Source organism: Pituophis catenifer, unplaced genomic scaffold (assembly GCF_029215685.1).
Source record: "Pituophis catenifer annectens isolate HBS135680 unplaced genomic scaffold, rPitCat1.0.hap2 SCAF_1, whole genome shotgun sequence".
NCBI classification, from domain to species: Eukaryota; Metazoa; Chordata; class Lepidosauria; order Squamata; family Colubridae; genus Pituophis; species Pituophis catenifer.
Genome location: NW_027256881.1, coordinates 162,050,740 through 162,072,166, shown reverse-complemented (window position 1 = coordinate 162,072,166; position 21,427 = coordinate 162,050,740). Strand labels below are relative to the sequence as shown.

Genomic DNA, 21,427 nt, shown 5'->3' with positions numbered 1-21,427 from the left:
CACTAGATGGTGTCTCTTTATTGATTCATCAGTGTTAAGCCTCAAGGCTATCTTATTACACAATGGCAATTTATATCCCTCAGTGCCTGTTCACTATGCTGCGCACATGCATACTGTACAAAAACATGAACTGTTATTGAAGCACATCCAGTACAACTGGAATATCTACGGAGATCCAAAAGTAGTGGCTCTGCTGCTTGAAATGCAGCTCGGATATACCAAGTACCGTTGTTACATATACAAATAGGACAGTTGTGCAAGGGAGTCACATTACTTTAAAAAGAAGTGGTCATTCTAAAAGAATTTGGTTCCAGGACAGAAAAATGTGATATACAAATCACTTGTTGACCCGACAAATATATTTTTGTTTCCATTTTACATAAAACTCAGACTGATGAAAAATTTTGTGAAAGCAATAACAAGGAAGATGAAGATTTTTGTTATTTGAGATAGATGTTTTCAAAATAACTGATGCCAAAATTAAGGAAAGCATTTTTGTTGGTACACAGATCAGATATTTCATAAATGGCAAGTGCTTCACAGATCTGTTAGTGGGGCCAGAGGAAATAATTCAAGAATTTCAGAGATAATTTTCTTGGCATCTACGGAACACCAAATGACATTCAGCTGATTGACAAACTTCTTACAACGTACAAAACCATGAAGTTAAAAAAAAAAAAAAAAGGACCGTGAAGAAAAAAGGCATGTGTTGGTGATAGGAGACTCACTTCTTAAAGGAACAGAATCGGTCATTTGTAGAAGAATTTAACCTTCAAGGCTAGGATGTTGTCTCCCAGATGCAAAGATCAAAGATGTGACAAGCTTACCAAAATAATCAAGCTCACTGATTATTATCTTTTTCTCCATTGATTTGGGAGGAATGATGCAACAAAATCCCAGAGTTGGTCTCCTCTGGGTCCCGTCAGCTAAACAATGCCGGTTGGCAGGCCCGCGGGGGAGGGCCTTCTCTGTGGCTGCCCCAGCTCTCTGGAACCAGTTACCTCCTGAGGTCCGGACTACCCCCACCCTATTGGCCTTCCGGAAAGCGGTGAAGACCTGGCTTTTCCGGCAAGCCTGAGGCCGTTGATCTCGCTGTTCAATCTTGCGAGATCCAGCCATGGATGGTGTGCATGTGTTTTTAATGTTTTTAAAATGCTTTTATAATGTTTTTTATTTTATTTTATGTTCATTGTTTGTATTATTTTGTTGTAAGCTGCCCAGAGTCCCTTGGGAGTTGGGCGGCATAGAAATATGATAAATTAAATTAAATTAAATTAAATTAAATTAAATTAAATTAAATTAAAAACTTGAAATTAATATCAAAGAACTATGAGCAATTAGGCTGGAAAGCCAAAGAGGTAGGAGCACAGGTGGTGGTCTTCTGTACTTCCGATAGAAGGTCACCATCCAATGAGGGATGTAGGCAATGTAAACCATGGTCTAGGAATCATGGCTCATGATTTAGCTACTAGAAGTAGCTGAAGTAAATCACAGCTCAAGGGATGGTGCTTTTGAGAGAATTTTGGATTCCTAGACCATGGTTTACATTACCTACAGAAAGGGCAGAAACCTACAGTTTGCATATGTGCCTCCCACTTGTTAAGGGACCAAAAGTAATGGGACAGAATAATAATCATAAATCAAACTTTCCCTTCTTAATACTTGGTTGCAAATCCTTTGCAGTCAATCACAGCCTGAAGTCTGGAACACATAGACATCACCAGACGCTGGGTTTCATCCCTGGTGATGCTCTGCCAGGCCTCTACTGCAACTGTCTTCAGTTCCTGCTTGTTCTTGGGGCATTTTCCCTTCAGTTTTGTCTTCAGCAAGTGAAATGCATGCTCAATGGGATTCAGGTCAGGTGATTGACTTGGCCATTGCATAACATTCCACTTCTGTCCATTCAAAACTCTTTGGTTGCTTTTGCAGTATGCTTTGGGTCATTGTCCATCTGCACTGTGAAGCGCTGTCCAATGAGTTCTGCAGCATTTGGCTGAATGTGAGCAGATAAAATTGCCCGAAACACTTCAGAATTCATCCTGCTGTTTTTGTCAGCAGTCACATCATCAATAAATACAAGAGAACCAGTTCCATTGGCAGCTATACATGCCCACGCCATGACACTACCACCACCATGCTTCACTGATGAGGTGGTATGCTTAGGATCATGAGCAGTTCCTTTCCTTCTCCATACTCTTCTCTTCCCATCACTCTGGTACAAGTTGATCTTGGTCTCATCTGTCCATAGGATCTTGTTCCAGAACTGTGAAGGCTTTGTTAGATGTTGTTTGGCAAACTCTAATCTGGCCTTCCTGTTTTTGAGGCTCACCAATGGTTTACATCTTGTGGTGAACCCTCTGTATTCACTCTGGTGAAGTCTTCTCTTGATTGTTGACTTTGACACACATACACCTACCTCCTGGAGAGTGTTCTTGATCTGGCCAACTGTTGTGAAGGGTGTTTTCTTCACCAGGGAAAGAATTCTTCGGTCATCCACCACACTTGTTTTCCGTAGTCTCCCGGGTCTTTTGGTGTTGCTGAGCTCACCGGTACATTCCTTCTTTTTGAGAATGTTCCAAACAGTTGTTTTGGCCATGCCTAATGTTCTTGCTATCTCTCTGATGGGTTTGTTTTGTTTCTTCAACCTAATGATGGCTTGCTTCACTGATAGTGACACCTCTTTGGATCTCATCTTGAGAGTTGACAGCAACAGATTCCAAATGCAAATAGCACACTTGAAATGAACTCTGGGCCTTTTATCTGCACATTGTAATTGGGGTAATGAGGGAATATCACACACCTGGCCATGGAACAGCTGAGAAGCCAATTGTCCCATTACTTTTGGTCCCTTAACAAGTGGGAGGCACATATACAAACTGCTGTAAATCCTACACTGTTCACCTGAGTTGGATGTACATACCCTCAAATTAAAGCTGACAGTCTGCAGTTAGCGCACATTGTGTTTGTTTCATTCCAACTCCATTGTGGTAGTGTATAGAGCCAAAGATGTTAGAATTGTGTTGATGTCCCAATATTTCTGACTGTAAATGAAAATGGACTGTCATATTTTTCATGTCATTTTTAGCTGGGACTTCACAGATTCACCTTGAGGTCTACATGAATCCTGTAGAAATCTATCTGCAAAGTAAAAAATAAAAAAAAAGTTTTCTTTCAAGTGCATGCCATAACCTTGCTTCATTTTAGCATACAGCCCATCACGATATGCCAAAAACCCCTATATTCCAGCCATTGTATTGTTTTCCTGATCTCTCAAACCAAAAGCAGTAGAAACAAAGTCAGTAGAAAACTACTGTATACATTTTATACAACACAGTAACAGAATACTAAAACCAATAGCAAAATATTATGTTATGCACTGAAAAAAAGTATTTTCTACAGTTTGTAGTGAAGAATAGCATTATATATATCTGAATATTCAAATCTGACTGTTAAAGAAATACTTTAAAAAGTTGGAATACCCCAAGCTTGAACTGGGTTCACTGTTTCCAGAGTCTGCTGGTAATAGTTTTCCAGGAAAGAGTATTTTTCATTGTTCTGTTCTCATTAGAGAAATCAAATTATGTACACTAATCTAATCGCTGGTGTATGGGGAGATTGGGTTAAATTCCTGGTGGCACTTCTTGAAGCTTTGTAATCACATGAAAACTTTTATCATGGTCTTTAGGCCTGAAAACACTACAACAAAATTACATAAACCTATAATTAATAAAACTAAAAAATACAAATAAAATACAACAAAATTTCATAACATAAACAACCAGTAATACAGATTGCATTTGCAGTCACCTACATTTATACTAGAATAAGATGAATCTGGGAGCCCGGTTGTTGGGTAGGCGTGGCCATGGGGCATAGCCTATTCGGCCTCCTGCACCATGGTGGGGGGGATATTTTCACCCTCCCCAGGCTCCAGAGGCTTTCCTTGAGCCTCCAGGAAGGTGAAAACGGCCTCCCCTGGGCACTGGAGGCCCTCTGGAGGCAGGAAATGGCCCCGTTTCTGGATTTCCGGTACTTCTGCTAGGCCCGTTTTTCGCCCTCCCAGAGCCTCTGTATGTGCCCTACACTTACCTGCCATCCAAAATGGGCCACATGGAGACTCCTGGGACGGACGGGGTGGGTGGGTCAACCAGTTCTCAGAACAACTGGTTCAGCCAACCAGATTAAAATTAACATCCGGTTTGCCCAAACCAGTCTGAACTAGCTTTATCCCACCCCTGGATGGATCACAGAAATGGTGGCATAGAATCAGGCAATCTGGAAAGGTACCGTATATCAGGGTCTTGGTCAGCTAGAAAGAGCAGATAAGCTTTGATAGTATTGAAGATACTTGGCCTGGCAAAGAGCGTACTTTGATGGCCAAAGCAGCTGGTCTTTCAAGACCAACAACCAAGACCAATATCTCAGAAATAAATCTGCAGTATCTGTTGTTCTTAGAACTGGGTTCTAAGTGTTGCCAAATGTCTATTACTTTCTGGTCATATTTAATGATAAAGTCTTGACTCAACTCATGCCAGACAAATTCAGGAAACAAAATACACAAGTATTTTAATTTCAGCATATAAGCTTTTGTCTAAAGTTAAAATTCTCTCTCTCACTCGCTCTCCCTCTCTCTCTCTCTCTCTCACACACACACACCAGAAATAAATAGATGATAGATAGATAGATGATGATCTGTCCCCGTCCCCACACACACACACACAGCCAGTCGAGGGTTAAGGACACACTTTGGAACGCACTCAGTTCTTATCTCCGACTTGGCAGCGATAGACACACCGTCTGCCAAGTTACTTTATTTTCACAAACAGACAGATAAGATACGAACATTCAAGAAAGTCCAAACAGAAATAATATTTCTCCCAGCAGTTCCGGACGAGGCTTTAGTGACTCCAAGGTTTTGCTTTGTTCGTCACAAAAGATCCTTGACCACCACTCTCTATTATATAGTCTCTGGGGTGTGGTCTCTGGGGTGTGGTCCAGTGACTCAGTTCTAATCCCTAGCACGCCTCCCAAGCTGCTGCAAACGTTTATCACTCCTTCGGAGGCGTGCGTCCAGGAATGATGTGTCATTATCACTTTGACTCGAATCAGCTGTCTCCTCTCCCTCGGCCGGCACTTGAGACAATGCCAGAGGGGAGGGGCCTGGAGAGGGAGGCCTGGCTGACTCCTCTTCCTCATGCTCGGAGCTTTCTTCCTCCGATGGGACAGGCTCAGAGGGCGGGGCCACAACAGATAGATAGATAGATAGATAGATAGATAGATAGATAGATAGATAGATAGATAGATAATATTTGCATTCCACTTTTTAGTTCAAAACAGCACATATTGCTTAGATCTTTCATTTATTCTGCTTGTAGAAAGGTTGTAGTTTTTCCAAGGGCGTTCTTTTGATATTTAAAGCAAGTGAACAATGGAAAGGCTGACAGGGAATTTCCGTCTCAGTGAACTGGAAATTAATCTCTGAGGTGGATGCTACAATTAATAAATCACCGAATCTTAGCAACAGGAGTATTTGATGAAATTGTTTTGGAATTAGGATTAAAAAAATAACAGTGTCCCTTCTGGTTTGCGATATAAAGGTGTTGGCTGTACAGTTTTATAGACCTCCTTATGTAACGTTGCTTCATGTGTCCATCTCCTATATTTTGAATACTTTGGCAGCTTTTCCTGCTTATGAATGAATTGCATCAGATAGATAAATTGATCCACTGAATTCTTATAGATGGATTCAAAGGTATAGTCTAATTGAATATTATAGTTTGTTGCCTGATAACGGCTTAAACAAATCAGACATTCTTGTTTGTTTGCATCTTTTGTTTTATAGAATGTGGGCAAACAGAGGACCGCTTTCTTAAAGATAATAGAACAGAATCAATTCATTCAGGTAAAATGAACCAAACATGATTATTCAAAAATGAACTATATACTTTTATTTAAGTGAATGTTTCTTCTCCCATAAGACAAGAAATCTAAGTGATAAGAAAACTGTGAGACAAGAAAATTATTTCAAAATTCTTTTTATACATTTTAATTTCACAAATTCCATTTAGCAAAATATGCTGTGCACAATTATTAAAAATTCAGAAGCAACACTAAAGTGTATTAAAAGAGTAAAATTATGTTGCCTACTCAACAGACAATGTGGGTCTAATCTAACAAAACCTGCCATAATTCACTTGTTAGGCTTTAAGGAACCATCAGCATTTTTTGTTCTTTCAGTTCATATTTTTGTCTTTAGGGACCAGCTGTGTTACGGCCCCAAAAGGAGCTCCGGGGTACCCAGGACTGCCTGGACTACCAGGTATGCTTTTTTAAAAGAATCAAATAGTACCATAATTCACATAGAATAATTTCATCCAATTTTTCTTAACTGTAATAATTATTCCAAAACAATACTGTACAAGTAATCCTGAATTTAAAACTGCAGTTGCGACTGGAACTGCTATCACTAAGCAATGTACTCATAAAATGCAACATCACATGACTCCCCTTATTGGAAGATGTTAAAGAAGATTACAGATGGGCACATGTTACAATCACCCATGATACAATCACATGGCTATGGGAAGGCTATGGCAGCTGGAACTCCAAGTACCATTTGTTCAGCATTGTTTCAGATGCTGAATGAATGGTTGTTAATCAAAGACCATGTGACTTAGGTTGTAATTTTTCCTTTCATCAGCAGGTGGCACTCTCCACTTAAATTTCAATTTACTAGTCCATTGTCCATCATCATTTTGGTTATAAAAAGATATAAAAATAGAATAAGTTTTATAAGTAAATAATTCCAGCATTTAAAATGCCTTCCTAGTACCACATCTTCCAAATTTAGGAGTCCAATTTTCTATTTATTTCAAAATCTATTATTTTACTCTCCTGCACCTTCATTTCCGATCAGGTATTTCCTCTGAATGCCCCAAAATGCTTAGATGCCACTTTAACACAAAGTTCTGAGCAAACTACTCTAGATTTTTTCTTGGGGTTAAATTTAGAGCAAAAGAAAAATCCTCTCCCCCAGTTCCAACACTGTTCACCTACTTCTTTCCAGCACCAGTCTTAGTTGTTCTTTGGTTGTCCCAGCTTTGTAGCAGCCATCTTTAGCTGCCTCTTCTTGCCGTGGCTGAGAGGGAAAAAGAACCCTGGGCCAGACAGGAGAGCTGTGATTCTCCTCGACCTCGCAGGGTGCCCCTCTTTGCTTCACCACCCCTACAGGGCAACTTTGGCTCTCTCTGGAGCCCACAAATAGGAAGAAACTCAGCACGGGAGCGTGGTGACCCACCCCGCATGTCCAATCCCGCCGCGATGTCAACTGGAAGTCTCTGACAAGAGAATGGTCTTGATAATGTATTTTTATTAGATTTATAAAAGAGGCTTTCTAAAGCCTTAAACAAGCTTCTGTGATGGGGCAAAGAAGATTGAAGAGAAATCAAAGTCTTTGACAATATCTGGATGAATTTAAGATTAAGATTGTCAGAAGTAAAAGGAAGGAATATAAAGTTGGTTTATTTGATCAAGGTTAAAATAACAAATGATTTTTATAAAGTTCTGGAAATTGTTTACAGACTGAAAAGTTGAAGTTTTGTGGATTTGCTTATAAAGGGATAGGTTATGGAAGGAAGAGATATCTGTTTGTAACATTTTAGGGATAAAGAGTTACAAACTTATTTGTTGTGATGAAGAGTGGAAGTTACTTCTTTATGAATTTTTTTCTTTTACTTTACCTGATGCTTTTCTGCTTCTTCTTTTTCCAACTATATACTTTCTCTTACTACTTACTTTCTCTTAGTTTGTATTAGTGTCAGTTTTCAAGAACCAAGAAAGACATGTTGAGATTCTTCTAAGCAGTTGCCTTTATTGTTCCTCACCTATAAACAGAAATATTGCCAAATTAAACAACTTATACCATGGAACATATACTCTGAGAATTCCTAGGGAGGAGTCATTTTAACTCTCTTTCTTCCACACAAACTATCTAAACCTTGCAGTCTCTTGCTCTTCTGGAACACACTCCCTCCCACTTGGAAAACAGGACTACATTCAACCACAGTTAGTTTTTCTTCCTCTAATTATTTTTTTTAATTAAAAATATACATATTACATCTTCAAATCATAGGTGCAAAAGGTACAAAAGGGATTCCTGGTGAATTTGGTTTGAATGGATCTCAAGGACTGAAAGGACTTCAAGGGGATCAAGGTCGTGGAGGTGCAGCAGGTCCAGCAGGTACTGTAAAACTAACAATTACTTGCAGATATTTGAAATATTTGGATAGGATTTATATTTCACCCTTTAGCTGGTTGGTTTGTTTGTGTCAGAAGCTATTGCAATTAAAATAAGGCATACTATATGGCACAACATTTAAAATATAAAATACAAGATTAAAATATATACAAATTAAACAGATCTTGCCCAGAAACTAGCAACGTTAATGGTGTTCTGTCATGCTACCATGAGATCCTCAAGTATACACTGATCGGGACACAGAGGGCAAATATACATATGTGTTGTTGTCTGCATGTCATCACAATCGCAAAGGGCAGAAGCCACCGGGTAGCCCCATTTGTTCAGAGTGTCTCTGTATCTTGTTATATCCATGCTCAGTCTATTCAACAATCTCCATACTTCCCAGCTTTTATCAGACCCAGGTGCCAGCTCCTCCATCGGCTCCATCCAGTGTTGGCTCTTTGCAGCTTTCCATAGATCCACTCTGCTTTCAAATTCTTCGAAGTCTTCCATCGACCTAAGGAAGCCCTTCCTGGATTTTAATCTTTGATAAATTGGCCTGGTTGTAGGCCATAGAGACGCTGTTGTCTAGATATAGAAGATTTAAGCCTCTGTCTGTATGCTGCTGCTTCTCTGCCAATTAGCCAGCTAGGTGGTAGAAATAATAATAATAATAATAATAATAATAATAATAATAATAATAAGAAGAAGAAGAAGAAGAAGAAGAAGAAGAAGAAGAAGAAGAAGAAGAAGAAGAAGAAGAAGAAGAAGAAGAAGAAGAAGAAGAAGAAGTGATGTTGACCGATTATATTTACCAAGAGCAGAGGGTGGTCGAGGACTCCTACAAGTAAAGCAGACTATGGAAGAAGAAAAATGCAGCTTGAATGATTACATCCAGAAAAGTGAAGAACCAATGATTAAGGAAGTAAATAAAAGAGGCCTTTTAAAGACAACTAAAACAAAAGCAGAATATAAGAAAGAAGTAATTGAGCAGCGAGCTGAAAATTGGAAACACAAAGCTCTGCATGGCCAATACTTGAAAAGTATTGAAGGCAAAGCTGACCAGAAACTAACTTGGAACTGGTTAAGATCAGGAGTACTGAAAAAAGAAACTGAAAGCTTTATTTTGGCAGCTCAAGAACAAGCCCTAGCCACAAACTGTATGAAGGCAAAAATTCAACATGTTACCACCAACAGCAAATGCCGCCTCTGCAATGAGAAAGATGAGACAGTCGACCACCTGATCAGTGGGTGCAGCAAAATTTCACAAACTGACTACCTACAACGCCATGACCGTGTTGCTAAAATCATTCACTGGAAATGGTGCCAGAAGTTTGGATTTGAGTACAGCAAAAACCACTGGGAACATCAGGTTGAGAAAGTTTTAGAGAATGAGAAACTCAAGATCTTGTGGGACTTTAGGATTCAGACTGACAGGCACTTGGTCCACAACACACCTGACATAACAATAGTTGAAAAGAAAAAAGTATGGTTCATTGACATTGCAATACCTGGTGATGCACGAATTGAAGATAAGCAGCAAGAAAAAATCACAAAGTACCGGGACTTACAAATTGAAGTTGAGAGACTGTGGAAAAAGAAATCGTGTGTTGTCCCGATTGTAATTGGAGCCCTCGGAGCAATACCCAAAGGGTTACCCCGCTATTTAGAAATTCTAAATTTGCCGGACTTGAACATTTTGACTCTACAAAAAACCACCTTACTCGGAACAGCTTACATCCTCCGACGATACCTTAACAGTTCCTAGGTCCTTGGTTAGGACTCGAGCTGCTGAGCTATTAACCAGCCTCAAAGGCTGTGAATCTCACTAAAGATTAACCAATAAATAATAATAATAATAATAATAATAATAATAATAATAATAATAATAATAATAGTAATAATAGTAATAATAGTAATAATAGTAATAATAGTAATAATTTTATTTCTATACCGCCATTCTCCCGAAGGACTCAGGGCGGTGTACAGCCTATTAAAAGCACAAAAACAGACATCAATTTAAAAATAATTAAAATTATTAAATAATTTCGGCTCAGATTTAAAACCCCAAATTTAAAACACCCAATTTAAAATCATTACATAGATAGCCCAGCCTGGCGGAACAGCAGGGTCTTGAGGGCACAGCGAAATACACGGAGGTCGGAGATCTTACGCATTTCCAGGGGCAGTTCATTCCACAAGGCAAGGGCTCCCACAGAGAAGGCCCTCCCCCTGGGTGTCGCCAGCCGACCTAACTTGGCTGATGGCACCCTGAGGAGACCCACTCTGTGGGAGTGAACTGGCCGGTGGGAGGCTATTGGTGGCAGAAGTTGGTCTCGAAGGTACCTGGGTCCTATGCCATGGAGCGCTTTAAAGGTGGTAACCAGTACCTTGAATCGCACCTGGAAGACCACTGGGAGCCAGTGCAGCTCGCGCAGGAGGGGTGTCACATGGGCACAACAAGTTGTGCCCATAACCACCCGTGCAGCCGCATTCTGGACCAGTTGGAGCCTCCGAGTGCTCTTCAAGGGGAACCCCATGTAGAGAGCATTACAATATTCCAGCCGGGAGGTGACAAGGGCGTGAGTGACCGTGCGCAAGGCATCCCAGTCCAGAAAGGGCTGCAACTGGCGGATCAAGCGAACCTGATAAAAAGCCCACCTGGCCATGGCTGTCATATGCTCTTCTAAAGACAGCCGTGCGTCCAGGAGGACACCCAGATTGTGAGCCCTCTCTGTGGGGGGTAGAGATTCACCCCCAATAGTCAGTGATGGCACCAGCTGACTATATCAGGACGCCGGAAGCCACAGCCACTCGGTCTTGGAAGGGTTGAGTCAGAGCCTATTTCTCCCCATTCAGACCCACACGGCCTCCAGGCAGCGAGACATCACATCAAGGGCATTGTTCGGGTGGTCTGGGGTGGAGATGTACAGCTGAGTGTCATCAGCGTACTGATGGACTCTCACCCCAAAACCACGGATGATCTCACCCAGTGGCTTCACATAAACGTTGAACAGAAGGGCGAGAGGACCGGCCCTTGTGGCACTCCCCATGCGAGGCGCCTCGAAGTCAACCTCTGCCCCCCTGCCAACAAAAACTGTGAACGGTTGGAGAGAAAGGAGGAGAACCACCGCAGAACGGTGCCCCCTCAACCGCTGCAGCATGATACCATGGTCAATGGTATCAAAAGCCGCTGAGAGATCTAATAAGACCAGGACAGAGGAGCAACCCCTGTCCCGAGCCCTCCAGAGATCATCCACCAACGTGACCAATGCCGTTTCTGTGCTGTACCCCTGCCTGAAGCCCGACTGGTACGGGTCCAGATAGATAGCTTCATCCAGGTGCCGGGGAAGCTGTCGTGCCACCACACTCTCAACAACCTTCGCCACAAAACGAAGGTTGGAGACCGGACGGTAGTTAGCTAATTCAGCCAGGTCCAGGGAAGGCTTCTTGAGGAGGGGCCTCACCACTGCCTCTTTCAAGGCAGTGGGAAAGGACCCTCACTCAAAGAAGCACTTACAATCCCCTGGAGCCAGCCTCGTGTAACCTCCCGGGAGGCCAGTACCAACCAGGAGGGACACGGGTCTAATAAACACGTGGTGGCACTAATCTTACCCAGAACCCTGTCCACATCCTCAGGAGCCACAGGATCAAACTCCTCCCAGATAATGTTCTCAAGATCTACCGTCGTCTCCTCTCCCGGACTCACCCAGTCGGAGTCCAAGCCTTCCCGAATCCGAGCGATTTTATCATGCAGGAAAAATCCTCAGCTCGACCCTGCAAGGGATCTTCCTGCATTCCCCTCATGAAGAAGGGAGTGGGTCACCCTAAACAGAGCGGCTGGGCGGTTCTCTGCAGATGCGATAAGAGTGGAAAAATGGTTAGATTTTGCCGCTTTTATTGCCACTAGGTAGGTCTTGATATAAGAACTCACCAGTGTCTGGTCAGAATCGGATTGACTAGTCCTCCAAATGCTCTCTAGGCGTCTTTTCCGACACTTCATCTCTCTCAGCTCTTCGGAGAACCAAGGAGCCAATTGAGATCGGCATCGGGTCAGAGGCCGCAAAGGCACGATGCGGTCCAAAGCTCCGGTGGCCGCCCTCTCCCAGGCGGCCACCAGGTCTTCGGTCGGCTCGTGTGCCAGGGTCTCAGGAAACGACCCAAGCTCCGTCAGGAACCTTTCAGGATCCATCAGGCGTCTGGGATGGAACCATCTGGTCAGTTCAGTTCCCCCTGCAGTGGGGGGAAGTGGCTAGAAAGTCCAAGTGAAGGAGCAAATGATCTGTCCATGACAAAGGTTTAATGTCTAGGTCCTCTCTACCAAGATCATTCAACCACTGACCAGAGACAAAAATCAAGTCCAGAGTGTGTCCCCCTATGTGAGTGGGGCCTTGAACTAACTGGGTCAGGTCCATGGCCGCCATGGAAGCCATGAACTCCCGAGCCACCTCTGACGTCTCACCTGGTAGGTTGAAATCCCCCATGACAATAAGTCTGGGGGTATCAACCGCCACCCCGGCAGTAACGTCGAACAGCTTGGGCAGGGTCGCCGCCACGTGGCAGGGAGCCAGGTACATAATCAGCAAACCCATCTGCACCCCACGGCCCCACTTCACAAAAAGGGACTCAATCCGGCTATCTGAGGAACAGTGGTCTCCCTCGGACAAAGACTTTCCCTAATAATCGCCGCCACTTCCCCACCCCTCCCCTGAGCTTTTGGCTTATGAAATGCACGGAAACCTGGTGGGCACATTTCAATGAGGGGGACCCCCCACTCCTGGCCCAACCAGTCTCCGTAATACCTGCCAGGTCTGCACCCCCCTCCAACATAAGATCACAAATGAGGGGGGCTTTGTTAACAACCGACCTGGCATTACATAACATCAGCCATGGACCCAGGGCCTGAGGCTCTGTGCAACCCCGGACACGAGTCGCACATTGGGGGTCGGAGTGCGTAATCGCTCATAAACAGCGTGTGCGCACCCCGGGGCATGATATGGCCCCCTGCGCCCGTCATATCTGCCCCTCCCACTCATTATTTCAATTACACTGCCCTTCCTATCACCCCCCTACTCCCTGGTCAAATTTCCTTCCACGACCCCTCCGCTGTGTCCAATCGACCCATCACCCCGCTCAGTGGCTATATGGACCCCCCCAAGTCCACCTTTACAACCCCCTCCCACCCCTGAATCCCTTAAAATTTTAGTTAATAATACATTTTAAAAACCCCTTAATCTTCTCTTTGACGCATGCCATCTCTTGGGGTTCCAAAACCCGTCACCATGATAGGCCCTTGATAACATGGAGGGCCAAACCTGCGAGAAGGGGGAATCTCGCAGCACAAGAAGCTTGGACCTCGAGTACATCCAAAACTCTGGGATGATGGTGAAAAATATGGCCAGGGAGTCCACAATGATAGTCCAGAAACGTCCAGGAGACAGGTCAGATTAAAACATAACCAGGAGAGCCTCCGTTGCCCTCTCATAGCAATAGGCTGGAGTCATAGCGTTCTGATAACTGGGGGGGGGAAACATCCAAGCCACCCTCTCGCGGTGGTTGGTCCACACTGACCCTGGAAAAGGTGGGACATCCCTCCAGTGGTGAAACGTAGTACAGAACCGGCTCCATCAGTCCTCCCGTACACTGCCATTCTCCATACAGCCAGCGAGCAGGATGAAAAAAAGAGCCAGGTCCAAGACTCCGGAATAAGGAGGTCCACATTGTTCACAAAGGTGGGCGTACCAGAAAGGGAAAAAGATGGAAATGGGTAGGGCCACCTCCATCGAGCAGGAACCAATAGGGCAAGGGTGACCGTCCTGGGGCCTATAAACCAGCCGAAGGGGGGGGCATAGGAGGCAACAGGGTAGACACCACTCTGTCAACCTCTCGACCCTCCTCATCCACCCCAGATCCTCAACAGCCACCCCATGTCCAGTCTTGGCCTCCAACGATGTTAATGGAGGAGGCCTCGCCACAGGGGCTAATCTTCGGGAGTTACCTGGACAGCCCTGTAGTGGTCCAACAGGCTCCGGGATCTAAATTCCACAATGGAGGGGCTCCCACCATCGTAATACCCCTCATCCGCTGTTAACACCCGACTTCTAGCCGTCCCACCGGCCAACCGTTGCCCCGTTGCCCAGTCAGCATCGTTGACGTCGGTATCACTGCGGGCACCACCAAGCGAGCCAACTCATCGATATCTTCTCCTCGTAGACGCCCCTCTACCTCCAACCGGGCGTCTACGGTACCGACGGAGAGATGCTGCCCACGTTGATGCCGCAGCCAGTGCTGCCGGCGTCGCTCCAGCTGCAACTACCGATGGGCCATCTAGCTAGGAAGCCAGCTAAACAAGCCGATGGGCTAGTTTGCCACCACCGCCGCTGACACCGCCGCCATCCATAAGCTGCTGATGCCGCCCTTCCCACGGCAACCATGGACCAGCATTTCCTCACAGAGTCGATATTCCAGGGAACGTTAGAGAACCAAAAATCTCTCTAACTGCTGACAATAGGCTCCACTTGCTGGGAGGGGGGTCATAGATGGTTAAAACGGCCCCCCAGAACCCCCCAAGGCCAAATATCATCCCATCTCTCCACAGCGTTTTAGAGCAGGACCGCCATCTTGGACATGCGCATAGAAAAGCTACAGAGGTAGGTAGCTTGTGCTGATTTATACCAGACTGGGCAAGTGTATTTGCCTGAGGAGTAGCAAAGAGCTATTCTTTAGCTGGCGAAGCACAGATTAAAGAGACCCACTGGGAAAAGAACTCTAATTCTAATTAGGTATTTTAAAAATAAGGTTTTTAAAAGGAAATTTTAACTCACCAACAATTCACTGGTTTTCTCCTGACACAGATCCTTATTGAGTATTCCTGTTCTTAGAAAATACAGGGATTTCCACTCATATCTAAAAGTTACATATTAATAATAGCAACCATATTTTTTACTTCAGCATCCATATAATAGCTGACTGACTGGAAGCCATGTTAATTTCTTTTATTTCTTTAGTTTTTCACAAATGTCCTGAAAATTTATTTTGTATGTGATCTGGAGAGGAGGAAGTTGTCCCTTGCACTAGGGAGCAATTTTGCCTACTATGAGGGAGAGGAGTATCCTCTCATAATATTTGGAAGTCCTCCTTGGTCTTCTCTCATAATATTTGGGGCTAGACAATAAAACATTATAATTAATTCATATAATGAATTATATGAATGCATATTTCTCCTTTTCCCAAAAATGTTCAACCTAGAAGAATTAGATATTGCCAACCAAAGATGGTAATAGACATCAAGTTGATTACTTTCAACACTATCTAGACAAAGTTAAATTAATGTATTAATTATTTTTATAGTCAGTGATTACTTGCTAAAGTAAATTTTATTATTATACAGTATAAGAAGGTCCAAACTAATCCACTGAATTCATATTTTAAATCTTCTCTTATTTTTAAAAACCTATTTATTTAATGTGAGAGTTTTATATAAAATTGTAGAGATGTCTTTGATTTTAAATGTTGTTGTATATCTCGTTCTTCGAACATGAAAAATATTTTTATTGCATAATCCCATGAATTTAAAAAGAAATATGTTTGAAAGATAGTTGTAACTAGTGATCAGTTCTTCTTCAGAATATTTCTAACAGAAATAGGTTTACCATAAATAAAGTCATTAATCCTATGGATTTTATTTTCCAATTCCTTAAATTAAAAATGTGTATCCATGTGTTAAAAAACCTGGGTGATCAAGGAATGAGAAAATATGCAGAGTGTCGGGGCAAATTTTCTTTCTGCTTTTTTCAAATTCTGAGGTAAGTTTCAGATATGTATTTGTGGTAATAATTATTAATTTCTTAATATAATGCAAGTATAGACTGCTATAAGAGAGTCTGACTAATATAAACTCCATTTGTACCCATTAAACATGACATGGTTTTGTTTTTTTTAGCAAATTAATTTAACTATAAGGATATCTTATAGTACCAACCTATTACAGTTCACATGTTCAGGAAACAAAGGAGGGCAGCACTGAGCAAATTTTAATTTAATGGACCAATTAAAATGAAAAACTGCTCTGTTATTGGACTGTACTTGATCAGACCTTTATAGCAAAACTTTTTCTAAATCATGTCCAGGAAATATTCATATAATAGATTATAATATTCATATAATATTCATATAATAGGTTGTACTGATATGCAAATAAGATATTTTAATAGTTACTATATTCTCATAGAAACTAATGGGAGTAAATGTTCATTTGATTAATAATACTCATGATGCTGATTATTTTAATATTTTCCCCATACTTTATCTAATTTGCTGTTAATTGATCTAAGTTTGATTCTTATTATCAATGTCATTTTATTACTCTTAGGATTCACTGGACCCAGAGGAAGCAGAGGTGCCCCAGGAAAGCCTGGGGAAAGGGGACTTCTAGGAAATCCTGGTTTGCCAGGTTTGCCAGGCCTCCTTGGTGAAAAGGGGCTTACAGGTGATGTTCTAGGAGCACCATCAGGCTCTCCTGGGGACCCTGGGCCACCTGGATTCCCAGGAACAAAAGGCTCGCAAGGAGATCAAGGTTTACCAGGAATTAAAGGTAACTGTGGCTTAGATTACATAAAGGTTAATAAGAGAAAAAAATGGTACAGTAGGGCCTTATACATTAGAATAAAGAGGGTGGTAGAAAGCTGAAAAGACAGAGTTGGGTATTGGAGGGGCCACTGGGATGCTAAGGTTCTACAGGTTCTGGAGCAAGATAAAATAGCCATGTGGTATAGTTCCAATGACAAGGTAGTCTCACAGACAGACACTGTTCTGAGTGCATAATGCACAGGATGCATCATCAGCACTTATCTGTGGTTTCTGGGGAGAACTCCAGTAATCATGGCTGGATTGGCACCAGCACAAACAAATTTTCAGAATTACTTTCCCAGATTTTTTTTTAATGGTGTTGTCTAAAGCCAAGTACTCTTCATCATCTTCATAAATGATCTGGATAAGGGGATAGAAGGGAACTCATCACACTTGCAGATGACATCAAGCAAGGGGGGAATAGCTAATTCTTTAGAAGATAGACTTAAGTTCTAGAAGGATCTTGACAGACTTGAGCATTGGGCCCTAGCTGACAAGGTGCAGTTCAATGGTGAGAAAAGTAAGGTCCAACACTTAGGCAGGAAAAACCAAATGCATAGAATAGGTGGTACTTGGCTCAACAGTAGCAACTGTGAAAGGGCTCTAGGTGTTGAGTGGATAACCACTTAAATATAGCCAGCAGTGTAATGCAGCTGTCAAAAAAGCCAATGCAGTCTTAGGCTGAATCAATAGAGGGATAGTGTCAAGACAAGAAGTGATAGCACTGTTTTACATCACACTGCTGAGACCACGCTTGGAATACTGCATCTCATTCTTGTCACCGTGATATAAAAAAGATGTTGAGACCCTAGAAAGAGTGCAGAGAAGAGCAACAAAGATGATAAAGGGTCTGATGTACAAATGGTTGTGGGACCTAAGTATGCTTAGCCTATTGAAGAGAACGATCTCTTCAATAGGCTTTCAATAGGAAAGACATAATAATTGTCTTCCACTACTTGAGGAGTTGTCAAAAAGAAGAGGGGATTGAGGCCATCAGAGGGCAGAACAAGAAGTAATGAATGGAAGCTTGTCAAAGAGAGATACAACTTAAAAGTAAGGAGAAATTTTCTGATGAGAGCAATCAATCAATGGAACAGCTTGCCACATGAGGGTGTGGGTGCTCAATCACTGGAGGTTTTCAAGTTAGACTGGACAACCATTTGATTGGGATAGTATAAGTCTCCTGCCTTGAGCACGGGGTTGGACTGGAAGACCTCCGAGATGCCTTCCAGCCTTATGATTCTATGAGTGAGCCATGGTAGTGCAGTGGTTAGAATGCAGTACTGCAAGCTAATTCACTGCTCCCGCCAGGAGTTCAATTCTGAGTGACTCTAGGTTGACTCAGCCTTCTATCCTTCCAAAGTCGGTAAAAGGAGGACCCACAATGTTGGGGGCAATATGCTGACTCTGTAAACCGCTTAGAGAGGGCTATAAAGCACTGTGAAGTAGTATATAAGTCTAAGTGCTATTGCTATCCTTTTGAATGATATAGGGCAATGTAATAATTTCTGCTTATTTGACATGCAGTATTCTGAAATGTAGCTTCAAAAAACAATTCCACTTATTATTATTTTTTTACTCTGGTTTTAAATATTAGTAGAGTTTAATTCAGATCCTGATTTAATAGGTAAGTTTCAGCTTAAAATATTATGGGAGCCACAAAGTACTCTCCCAAACTTGGACTCTGTTAATAGTTTTCCTGAAAATGAACAGTTTCACAATGCTGTTTAAAATCTAAGCCGTAGTTTCATGGCTTTTCTCTAGAGGCATCTTTGGTTAAGGTTAGCATAAATAATGGCAGCAGAATATCAACTGGATTTGTCACTGTTTCCAAGTTATTTTAACCTGGATAGAACTCTTTCCATAAGCCATCTAATTATCTTTGGATATAACAATATCCAATATTCAGAAAAGCCTTTACTTTGCTTGCCATCTAAGTGTGAATATATATTATGTATGCATTCATAACTGTAGTATTTATATTGTGTGTGATCAAGATTAGGTTAGAGTGGATGAATGGATGGATAGTGAGAGAGAGAGGGAGGGAGGGAGAGAGATGATAGACAAACAGACATGTCTTTTGATTGGTATAAGTCTAGATTAATTGGTTTTGTGATTATTCATTTATATTATCTTGTATATGTAAGTGCATTCATTCATTAACTGGAATGAGCTTGTATTTGAATTTGAATATGAATTTGAAAAGATTCATGATTTTTATTCTTGAATGCAGTTCATTACCATTACCAAAGATACCGCATGTTACTCCAGCAAAAGAAACAATAATCAGCAGAGAAAAGAATGCCTTTACCTAGAGGTGCTCAAGCAAATGTAGCTTGCAAGTGATGAGATGAGATGAGATGAGATGAGATGACATGACATGACATGACATGACATGACATGACATGACATGACATGACATATGATATGACATGACATGACATGACATGACATGACAGCTTATGGTCAAGCCATTTTTTTTCTACTGGTTTCATCATCATTGTTTATTAGTATTTGTAGGTCTTTGCCTGGATTCAGCTCTTACAAAGAAGATAGTCATTGCTTAAGCTCCACTAGGAAGAAGTTTAATTAATTTAGTAAGAATTCAGTGCTGTGCCTGTTCATATAAGTTCTCTAAATCATGACTGTTTACTTATTATCTCCTTCTGTTAGGAAGAGACGGCTTCCCTGGTTCACCTGGATCCAAAGGGAATCCAGGGTTTCCTGGGCCCACTGGACTAACCGGTATCCGAGGACCACCAGCAACATTTGGATTCCCTGGGCTCCCAGGCCAGCAAGGGTCCCTGGGTAAAAAAGGCTCACAAGGATTTGTTGGTGAGAAATTATTCCAATATTCCTGCCCTCCCCCAAAGATCTGTACAGCCTCATCACTTTCTGTTTTTCCTGTAGGCAGCAATCAAGCAGCCCCTGCATCCTCCCTTCGTATCACACACATGCAGGCATACCAAGCCTTTCCCCATTCAATTATTCTTCCTCTCCCATACATCCCAACATATCAAGGTAGCCTCTATGTCTGCCTGCCACAAATGCACTCTTGGTGTCTACCCGATCTCAAAATGCAGTGACAAAAAGGATTTAAACTATCTCCCTATTCATTCAGGTTCTTGCAGACCTTTTCAACGCCTATCACCCAACCAAATGGCTAGCCAAATAACCCTCCTCTTGTTCTCAGATAAATGCTGTGGGCACGCTGATCAGATCACACCTCAGCTGTTTTCAGTGTCATTCCACTGGAGAGTAAGCAAGGTCTTTTTAGACACTTAAAAAACCATAGCTCAAATATCTCTGTGGGTTTTTTTTTTCTCTTAAATTTAGTCAAGTAGGGTTAGCAAATTTCCATCCATGCTTTTAAAAGGTAAAAAAGCTATAGTAATTTCTGTCATCATATTGTAATTGCTAAGAGGCATAAATTTCATTGGAATCCTAGTTTGAAATAGATAGCCTATGGTTTTTTTTTTTAAATCTCTAAATTAGACTGAACTATTTTCTGAAACATTGAATCAGAGCCAAACCATGTCTTCAGATTTTTGAAACTTTCCTGGCATGAAAAAAACCCACTGCCTCCTAGCCCTAAATTATATAATGGACGGATCAATACAATATGACCAGGCTGGTATAAGGTCTCCTGCCTTGAGCAGGAGGTTGGACTAGAAGACCTCCAAGGTTCCTTCCAGATCTTTGATTCTATGTTCTGTTTATTTTACTCACCATCAATTAAACAGAATGGAACTAAATTTCCTGAATTTAATTAAATAATTATTTAAATTAAATACTTAAATATTCAGATTATTAAGAGGTCTGTGAGAAATCTAATGTATATCTGTGTGTAAAAAATAACTGGCACTTCCTATTCTTTTTTTATGGAAGAGAATCTAACTATCATATATAATTAAATAAAATCCTATAAATAAATGAAGCTCCAATTTGTGCGGGTTTATGGTTTATACTAGAACATTGTTTTTCAACCTTGGAACTTTAAGATATGTGAACTTCAATTCCCAAAGTTGGAGTGGTTAGCAGGAAGTAGCTGGCTGGCTGGGGAATTCTACACACATCTGCTTATTAAATAGTACCCGATCCCTAATAAAAAAAAGTTTTTGTTTTAATTTGTAATGTCAGTTATTGGAAGACATTTCCTTTGCTTATTTTTCAGACAAATGAGTTCTTACTGTTGCCTTTTGTGCACCTATATAATTGAAGTATAATAACTGCTCTCTGCTGCCTATATTTTAATCAAACACCTCTCTTTGATTTTTTTTTTTTTATAGGATCCCCTGGTGTCAGAGGAGAACCAGGGGAAGCAGGGAAAGTTGGTCCTGTAGGGATGAAAGGTCTGCCAGGGGACAAAGGTGAACCGGGCTTTATTGGAACTAAAGGAAAGGCTGGGGAAATTGGTCTCCATGGAATTGTTGGAATGCCTGGTTTCCCAGGTCTTAAAGGTAATAACAACTTCTGCATAAAATCTCTACTCAGAGTTACAACCCACTCCTTTCTCAGGCACTACCAGCTTTTGCAAGGCTCTAATGAATTATTTTCACT

At 41.8% G+C, this 21,427-nt stretch overlaps 1 protein-coding gene across 1 annotated transcript in view; it reads left to right on the top strand.

The window, feature by feature from the left end:
• Positions 1 to 21,427, top strand: part of COL4A2 (collagen type IV alpha 2 chain) — a 226,075-nt gene that overhangs the window by 174,119 nt on the left and 30,529 nt on the right. Inside the window, exons 26-31 of the mRNA XM_070933134.1 lie at positions 5,843 to 5,902; positions 6,257 to 6,319; positions 8,132 to 8,239; positions 16,611 to 16,832; positions 19,541 to 19,702; positions 21,157 to 21,327. Coding sequence (XP_070789235.1) covers positions 5,843 to 5,902; positions 6,257 to 6,319; positions 8,132 to 8,239; positions 16,611 to 16,832; positions 19,541 to 19,702; positions 21,157 to 21,327 — 786 coding nt within the window. The remainder of the gene's footprint in view (positions 1 to 5,842; positions 5,903 to 6,256; positions 6,320 to 8,131; positions 8,240 to 16,610; positions 16,833 to 19,540; positions 19,703 to 21,156; positions 21,328 to 21,427) is intronic.